At 49.0% G+C, this 27,295-nt stretch overlaps 1 protein-coding gene across 1 annotated transcript in view; it reads left to right on the top strand.

The window, feature by feature from the left end:
- VWF (von Willebrand factor) overlaps nucleotides 1-24,123 on the top strand; it is a 121,714-nt gene extending 97,591 nt beyond the window's left edge. Inside the window, exons 41-52 of the mRNA XM_045826343.1 lie at nucleotides 858-962; nucleotides 2,117-2,322; nucleotides 3,373-3,522; nucleotides 7,690-7,800; nucleotides 10,044-10,224; nucleotides 10,417-10,457; nucleotides 10,998-11,114; nucleotides 19,401-19,499; nucleotides 20,141-20,269; nucleotides 20,992-21,031; nucleotides 22,947-23,044; nucleotides 23,796-24,123. Coding sequence (XP_045682299.1) covers nucleotides 858-962; nucleotides 2,117-2,322; nucleotides 3,373-3,522; nucleotides 7,690-7,800; nucleotides 10,044-10,224; nucleotides 10,417-10,457; nucleotides 10,998-11,114; nucleotides 19,401-19,499; nucleotides 20,141-20,269; nucleotides 20,992-21,031; nucleotides 22,947-23,044; nucleotides 23,796-23,984 — 1,466 coding nt within the window. The 3' untranslated portion in view covers nucleotides 23,985-24,123. The remainder of the gene's footprint in view (nucleotides 1-857; nucleotides 963-2,116; nucleotides 2,323-3,372; nucleotides 3,523-7,689; nucleotides 7,801-10,043; nucleotides 10,225-10,416; nucleotides 10,458-10,997; nucleotides 11,115-19,400; nucleotides 19,500-20,140; nucleotides 20,270-20,991; nucleotides 21,032-22,946; nucleotides 23,045-23,795) is intronic.
- Nucleotides 24,124-27,295: the final 3,172 nt, after the last annotated feature.

Here is a 27,295-nt window from a genome sequence, read left to right as displayed (position 1 = left end):
GTGCCAACCTAGTTTCCTCTTCATTTCTGAGGGTCTAGATGCAGAGAAGGCCACGCACAGGGCACCTTGATTTCAAGAAGGCATTTGTTGAAGGGCTTCATTGTTGGCTTGCAAACTGCATAGTGAATACTGGGCTGAAGAACGACATAGTTAAATGAACCCAGAGCTGATGGACTTGTGGAGAGCATGACAGGAGACCTCAGATGCCCTGTCCCTGTCCTTCCCAATGCGTTTATTAATTGTAAGGACGAAGACACAAAAATTAAATAATCTCAGACATTTATGCACGCCGATGAAATTGATTGGGGATACACAGACACCCTCTGGGGAGGGAGATCTGGCTGGAGAACAGCTTGTGTAGAACAGGCTTGAGAGTGTTAACAGTAGGGAGAGCTGGAGGGACCATGGAGTTCACGTCCCTCGTTCCGCAGACATTATTCCATTTCTCCAATGCGCCAGGCACGCTGCCTCTGTTACTGCGTGACATCCTTAGACCGTCTCTGTGAGGTCTACTTCCCAGCTTGCAGAAAATGAAACTGAGGTCTAGAGGGTTCAAGTGACATGGCTGTGACCTTGAAGTACTAGTAGATGACAATTTTAATCAATATGAGCTCATCGTATGACCTGGATCAGTCTATCTATCTATCTGTCTACCTAGCATCTGTCTTTCTATCATCTCCCTACCTCCCCCCACCCCTACCTCTACCTCCATCTGTATCTCTCTACCTCTATCTCATCATCCCCACCTACCTACAACAGTAGCAGTCTGCATGAATACGACTGGAGGGTGCCACTCACGGGAAATGCAACAGCAAGCTTGCTGAACTCTGAGTGGATGTCTGTTTCCTGTCCCTTAGTGTGTGACCTGGTGAGCTGTAACCTGCCTCCAGTACCTCACTGTGAAGGTGGCCTCCAGCTGACACTGACCAATCCCGGCGAGTGCAGACCCAACTTCACCTGCGGTAAAGCCTCCATGGATGAGGAGGGGGTGGTGCGGCCACTCTTTCCTGGCCTGGGGAAGGTGTCCTGTACTCTCATTAGCTGTATCTGGGGTTGGGGTAGGTCTGGAACAGAGGAGTTAAGGTCACACCTGGATTGAATACTCTAAGGATCCTCCCAGCTGCATGTTGCTGAAGGTGTCGAGGGTGTGGGCACAGCTACGGGCACGATCCTCTCGGGCCGTGTTAGGAAGGAGTTGGGTCAGAGATGAAGATGGCTGCAGGTCTAATTTTTATTTACTCCCCTCCTCCCATACACCATGGAGGGGAGGGAGTGTTTCCTTGGTTTGTCCTCATCATTGGATCTTATCCCCAAATTTATAGGTTCCTCACTTTGTATGTTAATATTTTTCATCACTAAATGCTATAATTTAAGCATAAGGTAGGACCAGAATAAGACATGTGAAGAAACTGAATTCTGTGTTTAGCTACTGAGAATACCCACTTTAAGTCAAGTGGAGTTCTTGTCCTGTTGATGTAGAGTCTCTCTTGAGTTCCTAGACCTAAGACCTCAAGTGTGAGAGGAGAACACATTGTATATGAAGGAGGCTGTGAATAAGCAAAGGATGCAGGATGGGATTTGGTATTTATACAATGCCAGTGTGGATTTGACCAGGTGCCACCACTGTTTCATTCAGCCTTGTCAGAGGGCCTAAAACTACAGGGTGTCCTAGGTACCGAGGTGGGGATAGGATCGCATAAGCTACCAGCACATGAAAATGCTTACCAGCTCAGGATGCGCTAGGCCTGCCTGGGTCTTAGAGATTCTGCATCTGCTGTCTCTTGAGAATCAGTAGCTGGAAGGGCCCCACCCCTTCCAGATGTGCATGAGAAGGTGGTAGAGCTGGGACTGAACAACCTTTACTTCTTCTCCCTTAAAATTCCTAGCCTTACATATCTCTTTTTGATCAATGTTCTTATTTTTCTGAAGACTAACTTCTTTTGGGGATGAATGACTGCACCACAGCCCCTGAACTGCACTCACGTGTATTCTCGATTTGATATTCTGGGTCTATTGTTCCCTGGGTCCTTATTTAATAGCTGAACACTTCCAAACCCTGGATGATCTCAGTGCTCAGTGTGGCAGGACTAAGGTGTCACCTTGTATTGCCCCTCAGCCTGCAAGAAGGAGGAGTGCAGACAGGAGATCCCACCCTCCTGCCCCCCACACCGGATACCGACCCTTCGGAAGACCCAGTGCTGTGACGAGTACGAGTGTGCTTGCAACTGTGTCAACTCTACTGTGAGCTGCCCTCTGGGGTACCTGCCCTCGGCTGTCACCAATGACTGTGGCTGCACCACGACCACCTGCCTTCCTGACAAGGTAGGGGCTGTTCAGCTGTGGCTGGGATGATGGCCCAACATGGAGATTCGCCTTCCTGCCCAAACCAAGTGCCATGTGACTCGGTGGGTGAGCGGTCCACATTCTCTCTCAGCCTAATGTAAATTTAGTTAGCTCAGGATGCAGTTATAGAGAACCTACTATGTACTCAGCAAGGCCAGGTGCTGAGGTTACAAAGAAAGTATAGGACATGGCCTGGCCTTTAAGGAGATTATTTGTAGGTTAGCTAAGGAGATAATATGATTGCATGGATTATGTAGAGATCAGTTAATAGTTTACTCATTTGTTAATTGCTATCAATTCATCCACCTAGCCTTCCATCCATCCATTTGCCTGCCCTTTCTTTTTTCTGCCCTTCCTTCTGCCCTTCCTTCCTCCCAATATTTACCAAGTAACTACTGTGTTCTACCAGAACTGGTATTGTGTTAGGTGGTATGGAGAAATGTAAGATGCAGCCACCTTATGGTCTTGCTAGTATATATAAGACCATATAGTCTTATTGTCTAATAAACTGAATGTGATAAAGTATCAACAGATGGTGCGAATATTAAATGCACATAGCACTTGTAGGAAAGGGATCTGCTGAGAAGGGCTATCATGCAAGGTTTAATCAGCAGAACTTGAAATGAACCAGAACTGCAGCAGGGAGACCCGACCAGAGTTGCATCTGCTGGATTATGCAGGGTGAGGCCTGCAATGAGTGCCAAAGAGAAGCCGCAGTTACCTTTCCCTGCAGCCTATTAGTGCTAGAGCAGACACTCATTAACCTGAATGCTCTACACTTCTGGTTTCTCTTACAGCTCAAGGTTTCCAAGTGCCCATGTTCTGGAGAAGCAGGAGCTGGTCTAGATTTCATGCTTATTGAAATGTACTTTATAAGCATCCCTGCGTGTGGGCAAAGACCATGTTGGTTTTATTTATTACTGTCTTCTCAGAGCAACCTAGAGCAACTTCCAACACATGGCAGATGCTTTCTAACCTCTTATTCAAATGAACTGAACAAGTTCACTCACGGAAACCTTGTATCTGCAGGTGTGTGTCCACCGAGGCACTATCTACCCTATTGGCCAGCTCTGGGAGGAGGGCTGCGACATGTGCACCTGCACCGACCTGGAGGATGCCGTGATGGGCCTGCGTGTGGCCCAGTGTTCGCAGAAGCCCTGTGAAGAAAGCTGCCAGTTGGTAAGGAGGACAGAAAGGCTAGGCACTATGTGGAGCAGTCAGGGTACGGAAGAAGGAGAAGAGATCCCAGAAGGACGCAAAAAAAAAAAGAAAAACAACCAAAAAAACACCTTTAGTAAACTCTGGTTCAAGACCAGGATGAGGCGGAAGCAGGGAGATGGGGCTGGGGAAGAGAAAGTAGCACGAAGGAATGATTGCAGTGGCATCCTTCTGTGATTCTGTCCTTGGCAAGTGGACATGCCTGTTGTAGGGTCTTGAGCACAGAGGGCTTGGAGTTGGTTTGAGCAGGGATGTGAACTAAATGCTTGGAAAGCAGGACTTGATTTTTCCCCTATCTCTTCACTTTCCAGACATCACCATAGGCTATCCCTAGAACAGACATACGTTCTGAGTGTTCTGACATGGTCTCAGTTGTAAAGTCCTATAGTGTTTCCACACAGATTGGTGGTCTTTCAGACAGTGTTTATAATTCAAAGTACAGAAAATGTGACTACTGTTTCCCAGTTCAGCTTTAAATTCTTCTCATTGTGGCCTACCCTCGAGGTTCCTTTGTGTTCTGGGGACTCTATTCTTGCACATTTAAGACTAATAAGACAGTAGAAAAAGGAAGCGGTCCTGTGCATGGAGAATGAGGTGTCAAATTCTGCTTGCTGGTTTAATGCTATTATTATCACTAGAGTATTATCAGTAAGTAGATAATTATGATACAAGAAGAGTAACATACTCTTGTGGTTGCTTCTGTAAACGTTAACAGTGGAGAAGATAATGCTCTTGATGCAGTTTTAGAAATGTATGGTTTGATGATGGAAGGGAGGACCTATGAGTAAATTAGAAGTAGGGAGTCCATTCAACTCATTTACTGCTCTCCCTGCAATGATGGTACTGAGGAGGAGCAGAGTTGCTAGGCAACTCCAAGAGAGGATGATGCTATGGTATCCAGGTGTGCCTTCTGGGAAGGTTAAGTTTTGGAAACCTGTTTGTCTTCATCTCCTCCCATAGGTCATGAGAGGCAATGGGAATAACTTGCTATCAAGTAAAGAGAGTATTGTTGAGAGGTCATTTTTATAAAGTTGGCACCCAATGTATTTTGTATTTCAGTAGGTAGTTTTGATTGCAAAGACCAGAATCTACTCAAGCTAGCTAACATGAAACTCTCAGGAATGAAGTACAGGATGTGTAGGTGGCCATGCAACATTTCTCTCCATCTGTCCCACGAGCCCCGTCTCTGCTTCTCTCTGGGCATCTATTGCAGCTCCTCATTGCAGGTCAACTTCCTCTGGGAGGAAGTTCTGCCTTCTCATAAATTTTACTTGCACACGGCTTGATTGAATCTGGCTTCAGCCTGACATGACTTTTCAGATTCAGGGTCATCCCTGTCCAGTGTGATTGGTTCAGTTTTGTGTTCAACAGGTTAACTTCTCAAGAAGAAAACTGATGGGCTCAGCTCATTCCAGGGCCTGGATCCTCTGTCCGGTCCCCAGTTTGGTCCAGCCAGCTCTTGGGGAGGGTGCAGGTCATATGGTAGAGACTTGGCTGTCTAGAGGCTGTGGTGCTGGAGGCCATTTCAGAAAGAAAATAGGTACAGTGGTCAGGTGGAGGAGGCAACATTCCTAGAGCTCTTGACCATATATTTGCTCTGGGGAATTGAGTGACCTGTCTTAAAGACTGATGTTCACCCCTTCTGGGGAGGAGAAGGAGGCCTTATGGTTTCGTTAAAGCTGAAGGGATGTGGGAGGCAGGGCTTTGGTCTGTACGATGTCTTGAGATGAGGTGGGAGCTTCATTAAATAGTGATGGTTTCAGACTTCCTTCTTTGAAGAGGATAGCATTAGCTCTGGTCTGATTCCAGAGACATTTGGGCTCACCCACACTTTTGTTGTCTAGGACAAAAATAAAACAAACAGACATACAAAAACATTCCCACCGTCATCCTCTGATTCTTTTTTTCTAAAGGCATAGTCTGCAAAAATATGCTTTCCCCAACCCCCTCCATAGTTCTCTACTATTCAGGTCAGAAAAACTATGTAAAGCAAGCAAAGGGCATGGCTCACTTCCCAGAGAATGTTACAGGTGTGCCCACCTGCCCATGGCCTTACTTCCACGTTGACAGCAAGAGAAATACCCTCCCTTTTGTACAAACTCTAGAGGAGTTTTTCTTTGGAGGCTTATGACCACCTTTTAGATCCAAGAATCAGACTAAATCATGGCGTTAGGGACTGTTTGAGGAACTGAAAATTATCTGTTATACTTTATTCATCCTCATGATACTCCTCCAGAAGGAAGAAGAAGTAAGGTTATTCTTCCTACTTATCAGATAAAAAGCAGAGCACTAGCACAGGGAGTGAAGTTGGCCATAGCTCTACAGCTCCTTTGAGACATGGGGTTGTCTTGACTCCTAGCCCAGGGCGCCTTCCGTGGGGCCAGATACACGGGCAGCACCGGCGTTTTAAGGGCCAGTCTGACAAGTCCAGTGAAGAGACAAGGGACCTCTCACTGCCATTTCAGCAACAGCAACTATGTTTAAAGGATTGTGCTGCTAAATATATTAGGAATTTAATTTTCATTGGCATCTGTCTTCAGATTGGGAGGATATTAGACCTGCTATTTCCATCTTTGGTTGGGAAACCAATGCAAACAGGATGGGGAAGAGAGTAAGGAGAAGGGTCTGAGCTGTTTATGTTGAAGAGATTTAAGGTTGAGGACTTGTAGGGGCATGGGAAAAGACAGAGAGATGAACATATGGGATGAACCCTGGTTGTACAGCAGGAAAGAGGGTGCTGGTGGTGGAGGGGGTCTTAGAAAGACGGGAAATGTGCAGGCGTGGCTTGGAGGACCTGAGCATGAGAAGCTGGTGGGGTTTTGGGAACAAGGCATCTACCCCAATGGTCGCCCACAGGACTGACTGTGCGTTTTCCCAGATTGCGAAGCAGCAGAAAACACCGATCCAGCTCACTCAGCCCTCTTAGACATGCACACGAGAGTGATGCCGGGGCCCTGCAGTTACCAACCACCACCTTTTGGGCCCCCTGAGTCTTTTGTGGCAGCTTGTACATTCTGCCTTAGAGTGGAAGGTGTCTAGAGTGTATTATCCTGACTTGTTGGCTTCTCCAAAGTACCTAGCACATCACAGAGGCACAATAAATAACTAAAATCTCAGATGATAGAAGGCTGGGGACAACTCACTGGGCACCTCTGTGACATGGGCCAGGGTGTAAGTGGGCCCCGTGGAGATGGTGTGACGTTGAGCCAAGTCCCTGGAGGGCTTGGGTTCCCCCGGAGAGAGGCACCCGCTAGACTGACATCCAGTGCTGTGTGCATCTTCCGACTCGGCCCTGCGTGCGCGTGTGCAAGGCCGGCGTGGCCTCCCTACCCACCCTGAGCAGCTGCGAGCACGCCTTCTCTTCTAGGGACAGAGCTTCAAGAGAAAGCCCAGTCTCTCCCCTGGGCTCCTGGGACAGCCACACACGTCTCAGCGTTTTGCCTGTCCTTTGTATATTGCTTCAGAGTTTTCAGGGGAGAGGTCAGTCCAAATTCCTAAAGCTTTGGCCAGATTGGAGAACCTCCGATAGGCGAGATGGGCCAGGAGACTTCCAGGATGCTGGTCTCCCTGGCAGGCGTTTTGGGGAAGCTTGGTCTCTGTTGCTCTCTCATCTCACCGTGGCCTGTGAACTACAGCAAGTCACTCCCTGGGGAAACCCAGCTCTGAACATTGGTCAGAGGCCTTGGGGTCAGGGTGTTCATCTTGTACAGGTAGTTAGCCCTATCGGAGCAGAGACGAGACCCCAGGTGTCTGGAATAGTTTTCCCCAGTCAATGAGGTGCCCCAGATTTGGCTGCAGTAAAGATCAGGTCCAGTAGCTGTTGCTGAGTGAACTCTGGGCTGTGTTCGGTACTTTCAGGAACTGGATCTTGGTCTCAAGGTGGAAGCTTTCAGAGGGCAGGGTTATGTCTTGTCAGCTGGTGAAACTGAGTCACTAACTTAGTGACTCAATGGTTGATGCTTCCTAGCCACTTCTTAGCACGATTCCGAGGCTGGTGGATGACGGGGAAGCAAACGTCCAGTCCAGCAGTCCCTCTGCAGAGCCCCTGCGCTCAGTACGCCTGTGTAGCAGATACCCCTGTGTCTGTGCTGCTGGCCTGGCCTCACTCTGCTGTTTGTGTTTTTTCAGGGCTTCACTTACGTCCTCCACGAAGGCGAGTGCTGTGGAAGGTGCCTGCCGTCTGCCTGTGAGGTGGTGGTCGGCTCCCCACGAGGGGACTCCCAGTCATTCTGGAAGAACGTAGGTCGGGCCCCAGGGCGGGTCATCCATTCTGGGGTTTAGTGCTGGCCTTGGATCACCTGTGAAGTCAGAGCTCATTCCCCCTTTGCTTTCCCCGCTGGGGTTTAGTTCAGCAGTTGGTGTTATCCAGATGTCAGCTGGGCTTGCCTCGCCCCTTGGGAGCTAGTTGAGATGGCTTCAGACTTCCCATTTCATTGATTCTGGGAGAGGGCCAATTTGCTCCCTAAGAGTTCTGTGAACTCCTGGGGGTTTTACATTCTCACGTTCACCTGTGAGTCTGAGGTCCTGCTTCCCCCCGAGCGGCGGTGTAGGGGGAGCGGCGGTGTAGGGGTGGCCTCACCACCCTGCATGTGCCGTGGGGCTGGTCCCTGCGCCCCTGCGCCCCCGCAACTCCACAGGCTGCAAGTACTGTTCTGTACCACACTGACCTTGGCAGGGTCCTCCGGCCTCTCCACTGAGTTCCACTGGAGAAATCTCTATCCCAGAGACACACAACCTGTTTCGGTTCCCAACGTCCCTGAGCTGTGCCTGCAACTCAGGCTGTAGCATCTTGCCGTGGTGGCAGCACCCCCTTCCCCCCACTTGTCTTCCCTGCCCAGCCCCCACCCAGCTGAAGTCCCTCTCAGAGCAGCTCAGGCTCCCACTCCAGATGCTTATCAAGCCACTCGGTGAAACACAGAGGATTCTCTCCTGGGGGACTTCAGTCCAGATGCCAGGATGGTAACAAATCTTTCGCTCTGATTCGAGAGGATCAAGTGGGGAGTTTAGGCCCTGGAACCTGAGGAGGCGGGTGCTGGAAGAGTGTGAGGTCCACCTGTGGGTCGTCCCCTTGGTGTCCCTCCAGTAAGTCCCAAAGGCACGTTGTTTAAAAAGGAAGTCAAAGGCTTAACTGTCTTGCCCTGAACCTGCCTACCTCCTACCCAGGCCTGTTGCTCTGCCCTTCCTCAGTGACAACAGAATGACGCACTGAGTTTGTCCTCATGGGTTTCCACCTCCGTCTTCTGATCCGAGTTTCTTGTGGGTTTCCCTGCCCTGTGTCCCTCCTCTCCACCCTTTCATTTGTTCTGCTGCCCCTCCCTCCTGGAGTCAGGCAGGGTTTGTCCCTCCTCCTCAGGCCAGGGTCCAGCTCAGGTTGGAGGCTGCTCCACCTGGTGGGGGCTGACAGCAGGTCTTTTGGGGGCTTGATACACCAGCCTCCCTGCCCCGCACCCAGTCCCACATCCAGGCTCACATCCATGACTATAAAACAAAGGCGACCAGAGCTTCTCTTCCCTAGTTCAATTCTGCATCTCATCTGCAAGACTTGGGTGTCTGCAATGGCTCTGCTGCTGCTGCTGCTGCTGCTGGGAACATATCAGTGATCGGCAGGGGCGGGTGGGGATGGGTCCCTCTTGTTGCATCTCTAGGCCAAGGCTCAGCAGGGGAGAGGTCTAGAGCTTGGGGCCAGAGCTGCAGCGGGAAAGTTTGGTCAGGGTGAGTCAGAAGTCAGGGTGAAGAGAGTGGCCACGAGGGTCTGGCATTTTCTACTTTCCCATCTGGAAAGAGAAAAAGGTGAGCGGGAGCTGAGAGAAGCAAGGCAGTGGGGGAGTGCACTTCGATGCGCCTGGAAGCTGGTGCACACAGACAGCTCTCATGTGACACACCCTCCAGGCAGAACCTTCTTGGTGACTTTTCTGAGCCATGCTCTGCACGTGTTCAATGCTCTTTGCCGCTGGAGCCAACCCGTGGGGTCAGGCCACGCATGCACAGGCCTAGAAGCTCAGGGACCCGTGGCTCCTTCTGCAGGGCTGCAGGGGTCAGACACGAGCACCCCAGTCTCTTGCTGTCTCCCTGCATGGTGGAAGCATCTCTAGGTTGACTATGGGCTGAGGTTCATTCCTCATCTCCTCTATGCCAACCGTACTGTTGCTTCCCAGTCCTAGAGGCTCAGCACACAGCCAGTGTTGAGTAGAGCAGGGTGCATCCCGAGCTTCCCTAAGGTGCTTCCTCGGGTGGTGAGGACTGTCTGTGGGAGAACACATGTCTCTGAGCTAGGATCTTGGTCAGGGCAGCTTTGACCCAGACTCACGGAAGGACCTGAGATGAGCCCCATTCATTCCGTCTTAGGTCCTTTCCCTGTGGGTGGGACTTAGAGGTTAAGCCAGGGCCTGTTTCTAGGGCCCCATCCAGTTCCCTAAGGGAACAGCCCCCTGGGACCTTGGCCCCAGACTTTCCCTGTGTCAACGCCTGTGTTCGAACTACAGGTTGGCTCTCAGTGGACCTCCCCGGACAACCCCTGCCTCATCAACGAGTGTGTCCGAGTGAAGGATGAGGTCTTCGTGCAACAGAGGAATGTCTCCTGCCCCCAGCTGGCCGTCTCCACCTGCCCCACAGGCTTTCAGCTGAGCTGTAAGACCTCGGATTGCTGTCCCACCTGTCGCTGCGGTAAGGCATGCTGTGCAGGGGCCCACCTTCAAGCATGGTTTTCCACTTTGGGCTCCTGAATTCTCTGCCTTTTTAACAACTCACAGGATTGGGCAGGAAAAAGAGGAGAAGGCCCTGAAGGGTGTGCGTGTGGGGTGGGGGTAGCCAGGGTGTGTTCTGCACGCTCACGCCCTGCACTTCTCTCTCCCCCAGAGCCCGTGGAGGCCTGCCTGCTTAATGGCACCATCATTGGGGTGAGCTGCTGCTTTCTTCTGCAGGGCGAGTTGGTGGGGCAGGGGTGGGGGGTGCTGTGGAAAGGGTGGGCCACTCAGTCATTCCCGTGTGGAAATGAAAGAAACCTAGGAAACCTACCCCCAATACACTTCCATTGCCTCCAGGGCTCCCCACAGTCCCAGAACCCAGCCTGGGAGCTCTTCTACTCTAGGGCTTGGGTCCCCTGCTGGCATTCACCTCCAGACCCTGCTCCAGGGCCTTCCTTCTGCTACAGAGGGGTGCTCCGATGTCATTGTGAACATTCCAGTCCATTCCCATTCCCACTGCCCTGGCTCCCTCTCTGGCATGAAAGCTCCCACTCTTACCATGGCCACACTGGAGCTGGGAAGGCAGGGAAGGGAGTGGCCACTGGAGACAGCAAGAGGGTCAGGATGATGGCCCAGGGAAGTGATGGGAGGCTGCCCCCCACTGGTAAGGCAGACAGCTTCTGGGGCTGCAGTGAGTGGGAAAGTCAGGGGGCCACGCAGCTGGGAGGCCTGACCCGGTGCCTCTGGTTCCAGCCTGGGAAGAGCGTGATGACTGACGTGTGCACGACGTGCCGCTGCACCATGCAGGTGGGCGCCGTCTCTGAGTTCAAGCTGCAGTGCAACAAGACCGTCTGTCAGGCCTGCTCCCAGGTAAGACAGGGCTGTCGAGCTCCTAGGGGGTGGGCTGAGTAGTGGTGGGACCCACGCCAGGGGACTTCACTGGGGTTTCTAGACAAAGCTTTCATTATTTTCTCATTGGGGACAGTATTAGATGACTATGATGGAGAGGCCAAGTCATCCACCCAAATTTCACCTCTCAGAAATGACTTTTGTACAATTGGAACATTTTTTTCCTGTGTTTTTAAATAAACATAATATTTACAAGGCTTCTGATGCCATGTTTACAGTTCTGTATTTTTTTACACAGCATAACATTTAAAAAATCACTACCATTTTTGAAAACATTAAAGCTTAGTCAACAAATATTTATCAGACACCTGCTATAGGCAGGGTTCCACACAATATTCTTTGGAATGGATGTGCCACAACCTGTACTTTTATTACTGGACATTTAGGTGGTTTAAAATATTTCACCCTGTTGGCGCTAGGTCACAATGACCGTGCTTGTTATGAATCCCTCCTGAGGGTGGATTCTGAGGGGAAATCATCATTTCTAGTTTGGGAGATGACAACCAGCATTTTATTGTTTTTATTATTTCTTTTAGCCCCACGTCGCAGGGTGGGACCTAATGTTCAGGAAGATGCCTTCATTAGAGGGGACCTTCCTGAAGGGTACAGAGGGGTAGGGGTCGTCTGAAGGGCTTAGGGACAGGGACAAGGGACACTCGTACAGGTGCTTTATACACTCGAGGACAAGAGAGTATTCTGCATCTGTGTTCTTCATGGTACTTGGTGTAGTGTCATGCTCAGAAAAGGGGCTTAATAAGATATATGTGGCATAGACACAGCTATTTGTTTTTTAAAAGATTTTATTTATTTATTTCTAGAGAGAAGGGAAGGGAGGGAGAAAGAGAGGGAGAGAAACATCAATGTGTGGTTGCTTCTTACGTGCCCCCCTACTGGGGACCTGGCCCACAACCCAGGCATGTGCCCTGGCTGGGAATCGAACTGGCGACCCTTTGATTCACAGGCCAGCACTCAGTCCACCGAAGCACACCAGCCAGGGCAGACACAGCTATTTCTGATAGAATGGTTTAAAGAGAGCCTCTCTTCCTCAATTCGAGAGAAACCAACTAAGGATGTATTGTTGCTATTAAAAAAAAATCCCAGTTGATGTTTTAGGGTTTTTGGTGTAGGGATGTGTGTGTGTGTGTGTGTAACAACCCGCTAGAATAGAACTGGACTTGGATACGAAATGAAGTACTGCCGTCTGGAGTTTGCCGCTGCCCTTTTACCTTGGATGTCCATTGAACTGCCTGCCATCAGTGCAGTAAGACATCCCCACGAACGCTGTCCTGCAGGGAGGAGGCTGTAGCCCGCTTTCGGGGAGGGCGAGCTTGCGAACTCTGTAACAGCGCCCTCTGGTGGTCAGAGGGCGGCACGGTAACCTCCTCTACGTTCACAGAAATCCAGCTTTAGAATTCAGTCCAGAAAGAGGTTCTAAATATTTTAAAAATACACGACCCCTTTGGTGTGTGTACTATTCCCTCTTTCCTCCAATATTCTGCTATATCGCCAGAGCAGTGTACTCACCTCCTCCCTCTTGAAACCCCTAGGTTAGCCCTCCTTCTGTGTATCTCTTAACCTGCATGGAAACTGGCCTCAGTTGCTCCCATTCTAGCTCAGCATCCTTAACTGGTCTGATTACACACCTCTGCAGTGAAAGGCCTCGGGAGGCCTCCTGCAGGCGTGGGGAGCTGTGGGGGATGAAGGTCAGGTAGTTCTGCCGGAACGGCCTACATAAGACTGAAGTGTCAGTGTCAGCAGGGAAGTGAGTCCTCCATTTCCTCCTGGGGAGACGATGCTTATGCCCAAAAGGAGACCAGCTGGAGGGGGTTTGTGTTGGTGGGCAGTAGTCATGAAGCCTGCCAGAGGACCTCTCAAGGAAAACATGAGGAAGAGAGGCCACCCCAACATGGAACACTGAGAATGCATCCTGGAGGGGCGTGGCCATGAGCTGACCTTGAGCAGTATAGAATAGCAACCCTTCCAGGAGGTGGAATGGGGACCAGCCTGGCAGAAGCAAGAGTCAGAAACAGACAGCAGGGGGAGAGAAGACAGGAGGGCCTTCGACAGCCGATGGGATCTGTGACAAGAGGCTAGGAGACACATGCAGGGCAGGGCTTTAGGGGCATGGCAGGGCAGGGGGATCAGGACTCACGGGCTGCTCAGACCTAGCACGTGACCTCTGGGGTTGGCTAGAGCTTGGCTGCATAGGCAGAGGGAGTGGCTGCTCCCGAGAGGGGTGAGACCGACCTCTGGAGCCACGGGGTGGAATGTTCTGGTGAAAGCCGAGTCGGGACTGCCCTTCTCCGTGTGTGCAGGGCAGGGTATGGAACACACACCACTCACTGCCCGTGGGCACATGGAGTCTTACGAGCACATACCATGGCCCGCAGTGGCTGGGAAGCCCCGCAGGGCTCGAATGAGCCCTGTCACCTGGTGCAGCTGTGTTTTCAGTTTCCAGGGCAGCAGACAATCCTGCCTTCAGCTGGGTCCTGCTGCACGCCCTCTCCTCCTCCCGTCCCTCCTTCCCAACTCCCTGCCACAGCTCTAAAATCATGTCCCTCTCCTGTTCCCCTGTATCCCTCCTTCCCCTTCCGCCTGTGCTTCCTTCTCCCGCAGCAACCCCTCTCTCTCCTCATCCTTGGCTTCACTGTGCCCGCTGCCTCTCTGGTGTGTGGAGTTTGCCCCCACGGCCCCGGTCCCTTCACTTTGCAGCCCTTGTCCTCCATTTGTCCTCCCCCCGCGCAGTTCTGTAAAGATTTCGTCCAGTCTTCTCCTCCTCCTGGGCCTGACTGAGCAGCGGGTACTTCCTAGCTCTTCTCCTGACGTTCACTGAAGGGTGCCCCATCCAAGCTCCCGGGAAATCCTGCCTGCTCTCAGCCCTGGTTGACTTCCTCCTTCTGACGGTGAGCACTCACACGCTCTCACAATCTTCATTCCATCTCTTTCGCCCTTTTCCATTTCCTTCGGTCCTACCTTCCAGGAACTGTGCCTTTTTGAAAGCTCAGTTTAAAGTTCACCCCTTGAAAAGACTACCCAACGCCAGCAGTGACCTTCCTGGAGGAATGTGCGGGCTGGCCCCAGGTGCCCTGGTTTGTGCTGGGCTCAGTCCTCCCCTCCTTCTCTGAGGCCTAATCCCTGAAGACACATGCAGCTCAGGAGCTTGACTTTAGGAGTAGCACATTGTTTCAGTTCATTTCTGAGCGGGCTTCCCCACCCTGAACTGTTCCTGCTGGCTAGGTGCGTTCAGCCACGGGCAATGATGAGGGAATGGTGTGGAGTGGGGTGGGGGGCCTCCCGTCTGGGGGCCCCCAGCTGATCAGCTGCAGATTCCTGTCAGGGAAACCCCAGGGCCCCGTGGGAAAATATTTACGGGGTCTTGACTAAATGTGGCAAAACGAGGAGCAGAATGACCACGTAGTTGGTTCCTCACTGGACTAAATTTATTCTTTAAAAAATTGAGATTATGTTCTTTTTATGCTTTTTGAGTGGCGGAGAAAGTTAAAAGAGCTTCAGTTTTAATGCAATGGCAAGACAGCGGATGGTAGCTGGTGGTTTTTATTTTACTAACGTTGTTTAAAATACTCTTACTGTGCAAAATAAAAAGTTGGTTTTCCTATGTTGTCCCCCAGATTTGGGGGCATTGTTGCAAGACAGTGAAATCATATTGTCCAGAAGCTGCTACTTCTTCCAAGGCAGATATGAATGAGGGACTCTCACTCTCAGCCTCTGTCAAGGGTTCCCAGCTGACCTCATCTCCTCAGTGAGTGTAACAATGGGAGCGGCTGTTGAGAGTCAGGTGCTGGGCAGACGAGGATGAACAGCATAGACACGGTTTGAAATTTGTCTCTCATGGAGAGCCTAACAGACAAGTGATAAGTTCAGTTGTGTTAAATATTATAAAGTGTGTGCATGTGTGTTGTATCTTGGAAGGCCTCTCTGAGAAATGATGTTTAAAATAATTGCGAAAGGATGGGGAAAGGCTCTTTATTCAAAGGGTGGGCAACAGCCTGTACGCAGGCCCTCACAGGAGAAGAAGGTGGCCATGTGCGTGGTTTTAGAAGATGCTCGGGGTTCGACGGTGAAAGGCAAGGTCAGAAGGTTAGGGAAGACCGATGGCAGGCCTTGCAGGACGTGCTAAGGAGATCGGGCATCATTCTACATGTAATGGGAAACCACAGAAGGTCTTATGTCTAAAATTTTCGTAAAATTTATTTTTAATGAGGTATCTAGTTTACCTACAATAAACTGCACAGAAATTAAGTATGTAGTTTGTTGAACTTTGATAAACTTTGCAGCCACTAAAATAGTAACATGAAGAAATACAGCTCAATGCTAGTAGAGGAGATAAAATGAAATACTAAAAAAACGACAACGTGATTAAACCAGAAGACAGAAAAGAATTAACAATAGAACAAGGAACAGAGAGGACAACAGATGAATAGCAAAATGGTAGATTTAAACCTGACCATATGGATAATTACGTTACATGTAAATGGGCAAAACAAAATCCCAATTAAAAATGGAGATTGTCAGACTTGGATAAAAAAGCAAGACCCACTAGTATGATGTTTACAAGAGATGCACTTTCAATTTAAAGAGAGACAGGTTGGAAAAAAGATAGACAGAGAGAGACAGGTTGGAAATGGAAGGATGGAAAAAGAGATCCCAGGCAAATACCAGGAGGAAGAAAGCTAAGCAGGACATATTAATGCCAAACAAAATAGCCTTGGAGATGAGGAGTGCTGCTGGAAACAAAGAAGGTAACTTTGTAATGGTAAAAGAGTGGTGCATTAAGAAGGCACAAGAATCCTGCATGTGAATGCATCAGATAACGGAGTTGCTAATACACGAAACAAAAAACGACAGAACTAGAGGGAGAAATAAGCCTATCCGCAATTTTAGTCAGTAATTTTAATGTTTTTTTTTCTCTCAGTAACTGATAGAATAAGTAGGGGGGAAATCAGTAAGAATGTAGAAGATTTGGAAAACTGTGTCAACTAACGATCTAATTGAACACAACAGAGCACTGCACTCTAAAACTGGAGAATGCACATTTTCTCAAACACACAGGGAGTGTACCTCTGTCTTGACCAAGTTCTGGGTGGGCCATAAAACAGTTAATAAATGTCAAAATTTGAAATCATATAGAGTATATTCTATGACCGCAATTAAATTGAAAATAGTAGAAACAGGTATTATAAATACCCCCATATTTGGAAATTAAATAACATACTTTTAAATAATCCATGCATCAAAAAAGAAATCACAAGTGGAAATAGAACATATTTTGATGTGGATATAACAGTGGCTATTCTAGAGACTACGATATGCATCCTTCACTTATTACAGTCTACCCTGATTTAATAATATACCATCCCATGTGCAATATATTCTTTTCCCTATGCTTTTTGCTGTCACATGGTTTACTTCTACTAAGAGATAAATTCATGAGACATTGTGATTATTTTGCTTTCAACAGTAAATTGTCTTTTATAGAACCAAGAGTGGTAATTTATATTTACCTACAGAGTTAAAACTTCCAGTGCCCTTGCTTCCTATGTACCTGAAATTCCATGTTATATCATTTCCTTTGAGCTTGTAAAAGAACTTCTTTTAGCATTTTTTATAGTGTGATCCAAAAGGCATTACATTTCTCAGATTTCATTTAACTGATATGTCTTTATTTTGCCTCCATTTATTGAATATAGAATTCTAGGTTGAAAGTTTTTTATTTTACCACTTTAAATATGTTGTTCCATCGTCTTCTGGCTTGTGCTGTTTCTGAAGACAAGTTAGTTGCCATTTTTATTATTTTCCTGTGTGGATCCCACCACACCCCCTCCTACTGGTTGCTTTTAATAGTTTTTCTTCATCTTTGGATTCCAGAAGTTTGAGTATATGCTTTTAAGTAGTTTTCTTTATACTTTTTCTACTTTGGATTCATGGAGATTCCTGGATTTGTGAGTTGATTTTTTTTTTTTTTATCAAATTGGGGAAAAAATTTTCAATGATTATATAATTTTTTTTTGCTTCATTTTCTTTCTCCTGTCTTTCTGGAACTGCACATGTGCATTAGACCACTCAATACTGTTCTGCTGGTTATTGGAATTCTGCATATGTTTTTCAACCTTTTTTTCCCCCTGTGCTTTAGTTTGGATAATTTCTATTGATCAGTTTTAAAATTTACCAATCCTTCTTTTTCCACAGTTTATCCAATCTAGTGAGTATTTTAAAAATTAGGTTATCATGTTCTAGTCCTAGGATTTCCATTTTTTTTTTTAAGTTTCCAGGTTGCTTCTGAAATTCTCCATCTCTTTTCAAATATATCCATTTATTTCCTCTAGACTCTTTAACATATTTATCATAATGATTTTAAAGTTCTGCTTCCTGATTGCAGTATCAAGGTCACTTGTGTGTCTGTATCTATTGAGTAATCTTTCTCTTGAGTGTGGATCATATTTTCCCCCATTCCTTTGTATGAAATATTTTACTATGTATTGATGTTGGTGTGAAATATGGTGAAGAGTCTCAACTCTGCTTTTTCCTCTGATGAATGTTAAGTTTGCTTCTAAATTAGATTATTGGTGGTTCACCTTGATCTAAAGAAGTATACCTTTTAAACTATGTTGGGGGGGTCTATTTCAATATTTCTCTAAATCCAAGGGTGACAGAGTCCTTGTATGACAAATGGCTTAGTCCAAAAATATAATTTTTAATCCTTAGGCCTGGCTCTTCTGAAATTTGAACGGAAACCCAAGGTATTTAACTAGTCCTTTCAGCCTGGTGGGACTCAGCCTGCACACCGGTTCCTCTGCAGTTGGGGGCTGACATCTCTGCTCAGCTCTTCACGGTTCCACATGTTGCTTTGTCCCTGGGCTCCTATAGGCGCCTTCGTGCACAAGCAGTTCAGGGGCTGATTAGGGACTTGAAGGGAATTTATGTGCAGATTAGGAGGCTTCTCCTTTTTGACTTTCTCTTGTTCGAGTTTTCTCCCATTGGTTTTCAGCTGCTCTAGGGGATTTAAACTCCATCCTCTGACTCCTCAGGCAAACACAACTGCCTGCCTGCACAAGTCCCAGCTGTCCAGTGCCATGCAGAGTCCTCATGGGAAAAGCCATTTAAACAAGATTCTTGTCCATGATGGTTCCCTCTTTCAAGGATCCAATAACCCATAGTTTACTCCTGATCTTGGCCATCCAGTATCTTTAAATATATACTTTGTAATTAATTTAGGTTGTCATCTGCAGGAGAGTCAGTGAAATACAAGCTACTCTGCCATTACAAGAATCAGAACTCCATACCCTTGCCCACTGAGGGTTTTTTTTTTTTAAGATTTTTTATTTATTTATTTTTAGACAGAGGGGAAGGGAGACAGAGAGAGGGAGAGAAGCATCAATGTGTGGTTGCCTGTCATGTGACCCCTACTGGGGACCTGGCCTGCAACCCAGGCATGTGCCCTGACTGGGAATTGAACCATGCAACCCTTTGGTTCTCAGGCTGGTGCTCAATCCACCTAGCCACACCAGACAGGGCATCCACTGGGGGGTTTTTAAGCAGAGGACAACATGACTAGATTTATATTTTAAGAAAGTCATTCTAGCAAATGTGTAGTGACCCATAGTAGGGGAGCAAGAATGAAGGTAGGAAGACAAATTGAGACTCATATCAAAGTCCAGTGGCCAATGATGATCACTTAGAGCTTAGACTAGATGACGACGGAGGACACTGGCCGTGACAAGCAGCAGATGAGTTTGAGATGCAATTTTGGCAAGATTTGGTGATGAACAGGGGATAAAAAAGGGGGAAAGTCAAGGGTGATGCTCAGATTTCTAGTTTGAGGAACTGGGTAATGAAACTGTTTACTGGGAAAGGCAAGATTGAACAACAATAGGATTTGGAGAAAAAGTCAAGTTTTTGGATGTATTAAGAAGCCTTAAGATGACAATAAGATAAATAATTGTCAAGCGAACAAGTGAAGCGAACAATTTCAAGTGAACTTGAACTTACAAGTCTGGAGCTCAGGAGAGAGGTCTACTTCAATAGGCCTGGCTGCTGGAACTTGAGGGAGGTATACATCTGTGGAGGGCAGAGATGCTATCCAGGGGACTGAGAGCTGACGAAGGTTAGCCAGAGCTGGGTGTGGACCTTCTGAACTCGAGGAGAGATGAGAAGCTGACAAAGTCAGCCTGGCTGTGCCTGGGACGTGGAGGGGAGGTCAGCTAAGGCTGCATTTACTCCTGCACACAGGGCTACAGAGAGGAGAAGACCGAAGGTGAATGCTGTGGGAGATGCCGGCTGCTGGCTTGCACCATCCGGCTGAGGGGAGGACGGACCATGACACTGAAGGTGGGAGCCAGTTGAACTCAAGTGTCCCCCTTGCATCAGCCTCTGGTTTCCTAGTTTGGGATCTTTTCCAAAAGAAAAAGGGGATTAAGTTTGAGTCAACAGTGACTTCTTTCTAACCTGTAAAGAAAAGACAGATAACTTATGGAAGACAAAGAACCACCTAGTTGATTTTGTTACTTTGTCACTCTTCTTGACCACTTGGTGCATGGCCCATGATTTGAAATGGGTTGAATTTTAAGAAATTTCTCCAGCCTGATGTCTATGAGACTAGAAAGGCAATTGGGGTGAAATAAACTCTCATCTATGAACGCCAGGATTGCTGGGGTTAGGAGGTGATGCCTGGGTCTTCTCTAGTTCTGTTTGATTAGCCAGTTTACCTTCCTGTGTCTTAATTCTTTAAGCTTTTAAGTGGTTGGAAGAGTTTGGGGACCTCTACATTCATGCAGCCCCTCTCACAGTTAATGTGTTGTAGAAGAGCTCCACATTTTTGTGTCTTCTGGGTGTGGAGACTTCGTAGATACGGTCGCCTCCTTGCTCTGTAGTCTTCCAGATCGTTTCAGCAACTCCATGGACTCAGGGTCATGGTGTGAAGTGGCTTTGTAACCAAACACTGTCTTCAAATTTGCCTTCTTTGCTTTCAGCGTGATCAGGCGTACCAGGACGGCTGTGACCATCACTTCTGCAGGGTCAGCGAGAGAGGGGAGTACATCTGGGAGAAGAGTGTCATAGAGTGCCCGTCCTTCGACGAACACAAATGCCTGGCCCAGGGAGTGAGTAGTCGGCCCTCGGGCCCTGCTTTCCTCTCGATTGTCTCCACCCCCAACCGAGAACAGAGCTCTTCTGCTCTGGCTGCTTTCCCAGTGTCCAAGGGAGATCCCTGGCTTAGTACAAGAATCAGTGAAATTACAATACCAAGCCCAAAGGACAGACAGAACCCTCTGCACTGAACGATGCTTTTTAAAAAAATATCTTTCCACCCTGGCTGGCGTAGCTCAGTGGATTGAGTGCGGGCTGCGAATCAGGCATCGCAGTTTTGATTCCCAGTCAGGGCACATGCTTAGGTTGCAGGCCATGACCCCCAGCAACTGCACATTGATGTGTCTGTCTGTCTCTCTCTCCTTCCCTTCCCTCTCTAAAAATAAATAAATAAAATCTTTAAAAAAAAATCTTTCCCTCGAAGGGTGGGGGGGGGGGAGCTGAATGTGTGATCCTTGAATGGGAGGTGAGAGAGCAAACTGATTTCCACTCTTCCCTGAGCATGTGGATCCTGATGTCTCAGTTGGGAGAAAATTCTGAATAATCAAAACCGTTCCCGCCTGCTCAGGTAGAGCGGTCATTCTTCTCACGTTTGTGGTGGGAAAGCATAGTTTACATCTGGGGACTTAAGCTCAGGGCCGTGGGTCCAGAGCCAGGAATTAGCCTGGGAAGTGACCCGAAAGCTGACCACTATGTACTATTTGTGACTAATCTGGGACTTTGCTGTTTTCTTCAGGGGAAAATCATGAGGAGTCCAGGCACCTGCTGTGACATATGTAAGTATATTACCAATAGCTTGTCCCTTGAAACCCATCGGACCAAGTCCAGGGACTGTTCTTTGGAGTCAGCTTTATTCCAGAAAGATATTTCTTGATCACTGGCCAGTCATTATGTTCAGTCCTGCAGGGATTTGTCGCTCCTCCCTGCATGTTCTTAGGCTGCCCCCTGCTCAAATCCCCTTTCAGATGCCTGTGAATCAGTCTCTTCCCTCTTCCCTCCAAATTCCTCACTGGCTCCAGCCTCTCACCTGCCTTTCCCCTCATGGAGCTTTGGGTTGCTCATCATCCTACCACGAGAGAATATCTTCTCTATCCAACCAGAGCTCCTAGAGGGCAGGTACCCTTGATCCATGATCTTGACAGAGCAGACATTCAGTACACACCTACTCATGGAGTGTTACACAGTCATCTCAGAGAGAAAGGGAAGCCGTCTCTGGCTGATGTGAGACCCACCATGAGCTGTGGGGGCTGCAGGGAACATATCGTCCTCTCTGTGATGACAAGGCTGGTCCAAGTTTATTAACCTCTCCTTCTTCACGCCTGGTCCCTCCTCACCTTGCAGTTATGTTATGCTGGTTGGTCCTAATAGCTCACAGCAGCAGCTTTGGAGATGGGGCTGGAGTCTCAGACAGTGTTCTTACCTCACGTTCTGTGTTCATCAACATAACCCTGAAGATAGAACTACTTGCCTGGACTAATATTTTTGAAGTTTGGGTTGTTTTTTTTTTTTGGCTCTATTTTGGGCTCACAGGCCCATGTTCATTTTTGGGTGAAGGAAGGAAGAGTGAAAATATGAATAGCTTCAGTGTTCAAGCACTCATTCTTTCCTTGGTGGCTTAGTCCGACAGTCCCTGTGACTGCTGTAACCAAGCTGCAGGCTGAAGAAACAGTCTGAAACGATCTCTTTCTGTGATTCCTGTTTGAGTGGTCTAAGAATGCGAAGTCAGAAAACTATCAGAGATGATGCATTCTCTCTAGGCACACTGCACAAGGTATTTGGTTAAGAGACTGTTAATCTGCAAAATGAGCAAAAAAGGGCCTTTGTTGGTTAGTGCATTTGGGAGGTTGGGACCCTTCATAAGGAAGGTAAGCCAGTCTCAGAGATTTAAACCTACAGGGAAAGAATATAGTATGTTCACCTAAATATGTTTTCCTTATTCATCCCCTTCATGTAGTTGGTGGCCTTTCACTGTAAAATGAAGTAATTTGGAGGTTGGAAGGCAGGCTAATATGTCCTTAGAGTCGATTCAGAGTAGGAGCCATCCAAGAATGCAGAATGCTAAGCATTTGGATGTGGAATGGTGAGCTGCCGTTAAATCTTAGAATTCTCCACGGGCAGGCAGCATTCAGATCCAAATGCCACTAACACCTGCATGTGAGGAAGCCCATGCCAGTGACCCGCAGGTAGCTGTACCCAAAGAGCAGACTCCACAATGGCTCCTAGGGTCCCCTCGATTCTCCCAGAGGCAGTGAGTGCCCTTATATGGCCATGATATTGGCCTCTCCTCTTACCCCAAAGGCAGGGATGGATAGACCTTAATTATATTTATTAGCTACTTCATTGCTCATTAGCTTCTGGATACTGGAACATGCATACGAGGATTGTTTCAGTCATTATGGTTTTTAGAGTCCTCAATTATATAAAAGCAAGCCTCGCCCATCACCACATCACCAAAGCAGAGCAAATCTAGGCTCCTCTTGCAATTAAAATCCTACCGTTCAGTAAGTTAAACCCAGCAATAACTACATCTCTGAATATGAAGGACCGGGTGAACCAGGGTGACATAATTCCCCTCCCTGTGGCTGGAGTTGGTGATCTGGTGACCATTTCCAGCCCTGTGAGGGAGCCGGGTGGGCAAGTGTTCTGGAGAACCCCAGCCAGGCCCGGTCCCATCTCTCACCTGTCCTACAGGTAAAGAGCCTGACTGCAAGGATATCATCGCCACGCTGCAGTATGTCAAAGTGGGCAGCTGTAAGTCCGAAAAGCAAGTGGACATTCATTACTGCCAGGTAAGCTTCCCTGACTTCGATGAGGCCCAGGGGGCGCGGAGCCTCCTTGTTTGGAGACATCTTCTTAGTTACATTTCACAGGTCTGGAACACTCATAGGGAGGAGGAGTGAAAAGAGCTGGAAGCATGTTATGTTAAAGCCAGTGCTATATTGAATTAACTGGGAATTTTTTAAAAAATATTTTATTTATTTATTTATTTTTAGAGAGGGAAGAGAAGGAGATAGATAGAGAAACATCAATGTGCAGTTGCTGGGGGTCATGGCCTGCAACCCAGGCATGTACCCTGGCTGGGGATTGAACCTGCGACACTTTGGTTCGCAGCCCACGCTCAATCCACTGAGCTACGCCAGCCAGGGTTAACTGGGAATTTTTGACCCCAGAAGAAAAAGACCAAAAAAAAAAAAAAAACCCAAACAAACCCCAGGAAAATTCAACAAGTCCTTTAAAGAGAATGGAGAGTTATTTATGGAAGCTGGTGGGGGGGAATATGTTTCCTCAAGATCAATCAGACGTGCATAGAAATTACAGCTAGAGGGATCTGGGTGTCACGGTACCATAAAGACAGAGGACATGTCAGGCTTCCCTGAGACCTGCCTTTAGAAACTGCCCTGCTGTCCTGGGATTTCTGGGGAGGCCAGGGCTGCCTGGCTTGGAGGAGCACAGGTTAGGGAAACAGGCTGCCTCAGAGTCCTCTGTATCCCAGGCTTCTCCACCACCTCAGTGCCCTGTCCCCTCTCTGCTCCACTGCAGGGTCAATGTGACAGCAAAGCCCTGTACTCCATCGACACCGAGGATGTGCAGGACCAGTGCTCCTGCTGCTCACCCACGCGGACAGAGCCCATGCAGGTGCCCTTGCGCTGCACCAACGGCTCCATCATCTATCATGAGGTCCTCAATGCCATGCAGTGCCGGTGCTCCCCCAGGAAGTGCAGCAAGTGAGGCCGCTGCTGCCGCTGCTGCATGGACACCTGCTGCCGCCTGCCTGGGCCCGTTGGCCAGAGTGCTGCCTGGGCTTCTGTATGCTCTGCTCTTGTGCCCCCCAACCCTGGGCCCACAATAAAGGCCAATGTTTCATCTTGCAAAAGACTAATGGTTCACTGTGTCTTCCAGGGTGAGGCGACAAGGGTAGGCTGGGTGAGTGCAGAGGTTGGTTCTGGAGGAGCAAGCACAGGCTCCACCCAAAAAAACACTCCAGCCCCAGGGTCTGGGGGAGGCAGAGCCAACCTCTGGGACAAAGTGGTGCCTTTGCACCCATGCAGCGCAGAAGAGAGAGAGGGGTGTGGGGCAGGCCTCCTGGGAGACTCAGCCCAGTGGCTCGGAGTCAAAGGGATCGGCTCAGGAACACTGGGTTCTCCGGTCTCTGAACCCAGGGCCTTGGGGCAGAACAGAGGGGTGGGCCCTGGGGCAAGGCTTCCCCTACACTAGACGTGCTATTGCCAGAGTGGCCGGTGTCCTGGGGAAGGGGCTTGCCAGGTGTGCAAGGGTTTTTCTGAGCCCTTAGCTGACTGAGTCCTTGTGTCCCCTCTGCGGCCCCAGTGGGAGGGAGAGGTGCTGCAGACTGAGGGGACTGCAGATGGGGCGCTGGCAGGTACAGGAACATGGTCCCATCTCCCCAGGTTTGGGGGCAGGCCTGGGTTCCCCGTAAGGCCCTTACTCTCCTGGGAGGCTTCAACTAAGCCGCTTAGCAGTTCTCAGACTCAGTTTCCTTGATTGGAAAAAAGGGATGTGAGTCCTACTTCAGAGGGTTGGGAGGGTACAATAAGCCTGAAAGTCTGGGGTAACTATAAATAGCTCTACAGTGATGTAAGAAGTGACAAGAATAAAAATGGGGACATCGAGGCTGAAAAGGGGAAGCAGTATCTCTATCATCAGTGTCGGAGCACTGGGAGTTTCCTTGCTTCTCAGGGGTGAAGAGCTGAGTTTCCTTCAGGCCCCACCTACTCCGGCATCCTGTAGTGGAGGGGACAGAGGGGCAGATAGCACCAAACTCCCCCAGTCCCTGATCCCTAAGTGCTGCTGTCATTCTCAGAGAGAGAGTGTCTTTCCTTAAAATCCAGGAAAAGTTAATGGCAAGATGATGGAAAACCGGGGAGATCATACCCATGGGAATGAAGAGAAAGTCTGGGTATTTGACAGGGATTCGATGGAGGATTGATCTTCATTCCAGATCCATTTAACACACATAAGAGAGACTCAACTCATTGAAAGGATGATGGAGCTGGGAAGGATTTAGACATCATCAAACTGCTACCCCTCCTCTGCCCCTTCACTGAGGATGAAAGGAGCTCAGAGAACTCCAGTGAACTGTCAAAGGTCACACAGCTGCTGAGTGGAGGGACCAGGTTCAGAACTCAGGTGCCTTGACACCTAACAAGGACTCCAGGGCATGCCACCAGAGCCACACCATCCCTGTTACTTACAGATTCAGCCCTTGCTATCATGGGAACCAGCAACTGCTGCATTTCTAGGTCTCTCAAGCACTTCCGTTACTTCTGGGGACCGATCTCAAGGGAATACACAGTATAGGCAAATGGCACAGATTGTGTTAAACAGGTTTGGTGGGGGGTTTAGTGGGGCAGAGGGAAGGAAGAATGAATGGATAGAAGTTTTATATAACGGTTCAATAATTCAAAGGTTGTCATCTCTCCATCCATCACCCTGCCTCCAACACTGCGTAGCCTCCAAGGTCTCTGTAGAAACCAGATCCAGGGCAGGGCATTACCTGTCTCTCTCCTGACTGACCGCCTAACGCTCCACCTGGGGATGAGGGGTTACTGGAGGCATCAGCCGCAGACAGACGCAGCAGACAGGCTGCCTCTTTTGCATCAGGTGTCAGTTTTCCAACTGCCTGACCCACCGTTGCCTGCATTTCTCCTATTTACTGATAGGACAATTCACTATCAAGAAGAAAACTGAATCGGAGAGGCTGCATGTTTTGATTTGAAAACAATGGCAGGGAGCAGGGTAAAAAGGATGCAGAAGGAGAAACTGGTGGAGGTCATGGGGTGTGTCTCACAGCCCACCCTGACTCCAAAGGTCTTCCAAGGGCCTCTGGTCTCAGGGACCTTCTGTTTTTGCTCATCCTCACACCCGATGAGACAGAGTCCCTCAAAGTGAGAGTTTTAGGGGGGTCTTGAGGAGGGAGGATGCAGGGACCAGGGGATAAGGAAATGCTGGAGGGAGAGAAGCAAGGGAATGGGTGAGGGAACTAGGGTGGGAAGTTCTCCACGTGTCTTGGCATTGAAAAGACAGGGAGGAGGTTCCTGGAAGTGAGTGGGGGAGGGGCATTGTTCCGGAGAGAAAGGAGCCCAATGACCAGACTCCCTGGAGTAGGCTGCCTGCCTTGGGGCCCTGGCATATTCTTAGAGGCAAATTGCTTGACCTTTTTTTTTTTTTTACATCACAGTCTCCTCGTCTGTAAAGTGGGTATACTAGCAGTAATTCCCTCATGGGTTGCTGTTGGAATCAAGTAGTTACTGTGGGCTCAGGCATTGAGAAGGGCGCGGTGGAAGGGGAAGCCCTGTATGGTACACATCAGCCGTGATGGCTCCCAGTGAGCAGAATGGAGCTGGGGTTGGGCCCTAAAACGTAGAGCTTCCCCTCTGCTCTGTCCCCCGCTCATTCTCCCCTTTACTGCCTCAGGCTCCTCATCTGTAAAGCTGGGAGATAACATACTTCACACTGAAAGGTCGGGGGTCATAAACAGCACCTCTTTATTTTTGGGCCACCAGGTACTCAGGCATTTGCTTAGCTCCAGGGCGTCTCGGAGCTGTAGATTCTGCCATCTAGAACGGCCCTTTGGAAGCCTCTACCCCCACTCCCTCGCCCCTGGCCAGGTGCCTAACTGGTCCGGAGAGGTGGCAGCCCTCTCGTTTGGGGACTGGCTTCCACCGGCTCCTCCTCGCCCCTGTCCCGGGGTCTCAGTGGGAAGCTCCTCTACAACCTCCTCCTCCTCCTGCGGCCCCTCTTCCGTCCCACCTGCCTCTGGTGTACCTATTCTCGACTTCTGCTCCTTTCGGTCCAGAGACAGGGGGGGACAGCTGGTGGCAATCCAGTGAAGGCAGGTGTGCCGGGAGCCTCCCCACCCCCACCCCGGGGCATTTCCCTGGATAGGGCGGAGGGAAGGAGGCTTTGCGGGTGGGATTGGCGACTCCTCAGCCGGGCAGTTCACGAGATAATCCGGCTGAATATTCACACCCGACCGACCGAGGTTACGAGGCACCTCCCCCGCCCCGGTGGAGGAGAGCGGG

The sequence above is a fragment of the Phyllostomus hastatus genome, unplaced genomic scaffold (assembly GCF_019186645.2).
Source record: "Phyllostomus hastatus isolate PE091 unplaced genomic scaffold, TTU_PhHast_1.1 phas_scaffold_755, whole genome shotgun sequence".
Lineage (NCBI taxonomy): Eukaryota > Metazoa > Chordata > Mammalia > Chiroptera > Phyllostomidae > Phyllostomus > Phyllostomus hastatus.
Note: the sequence above shows the minus strand (reverse complement) of the source record. Positions and strands in the feature narration are given on the sequence as shown.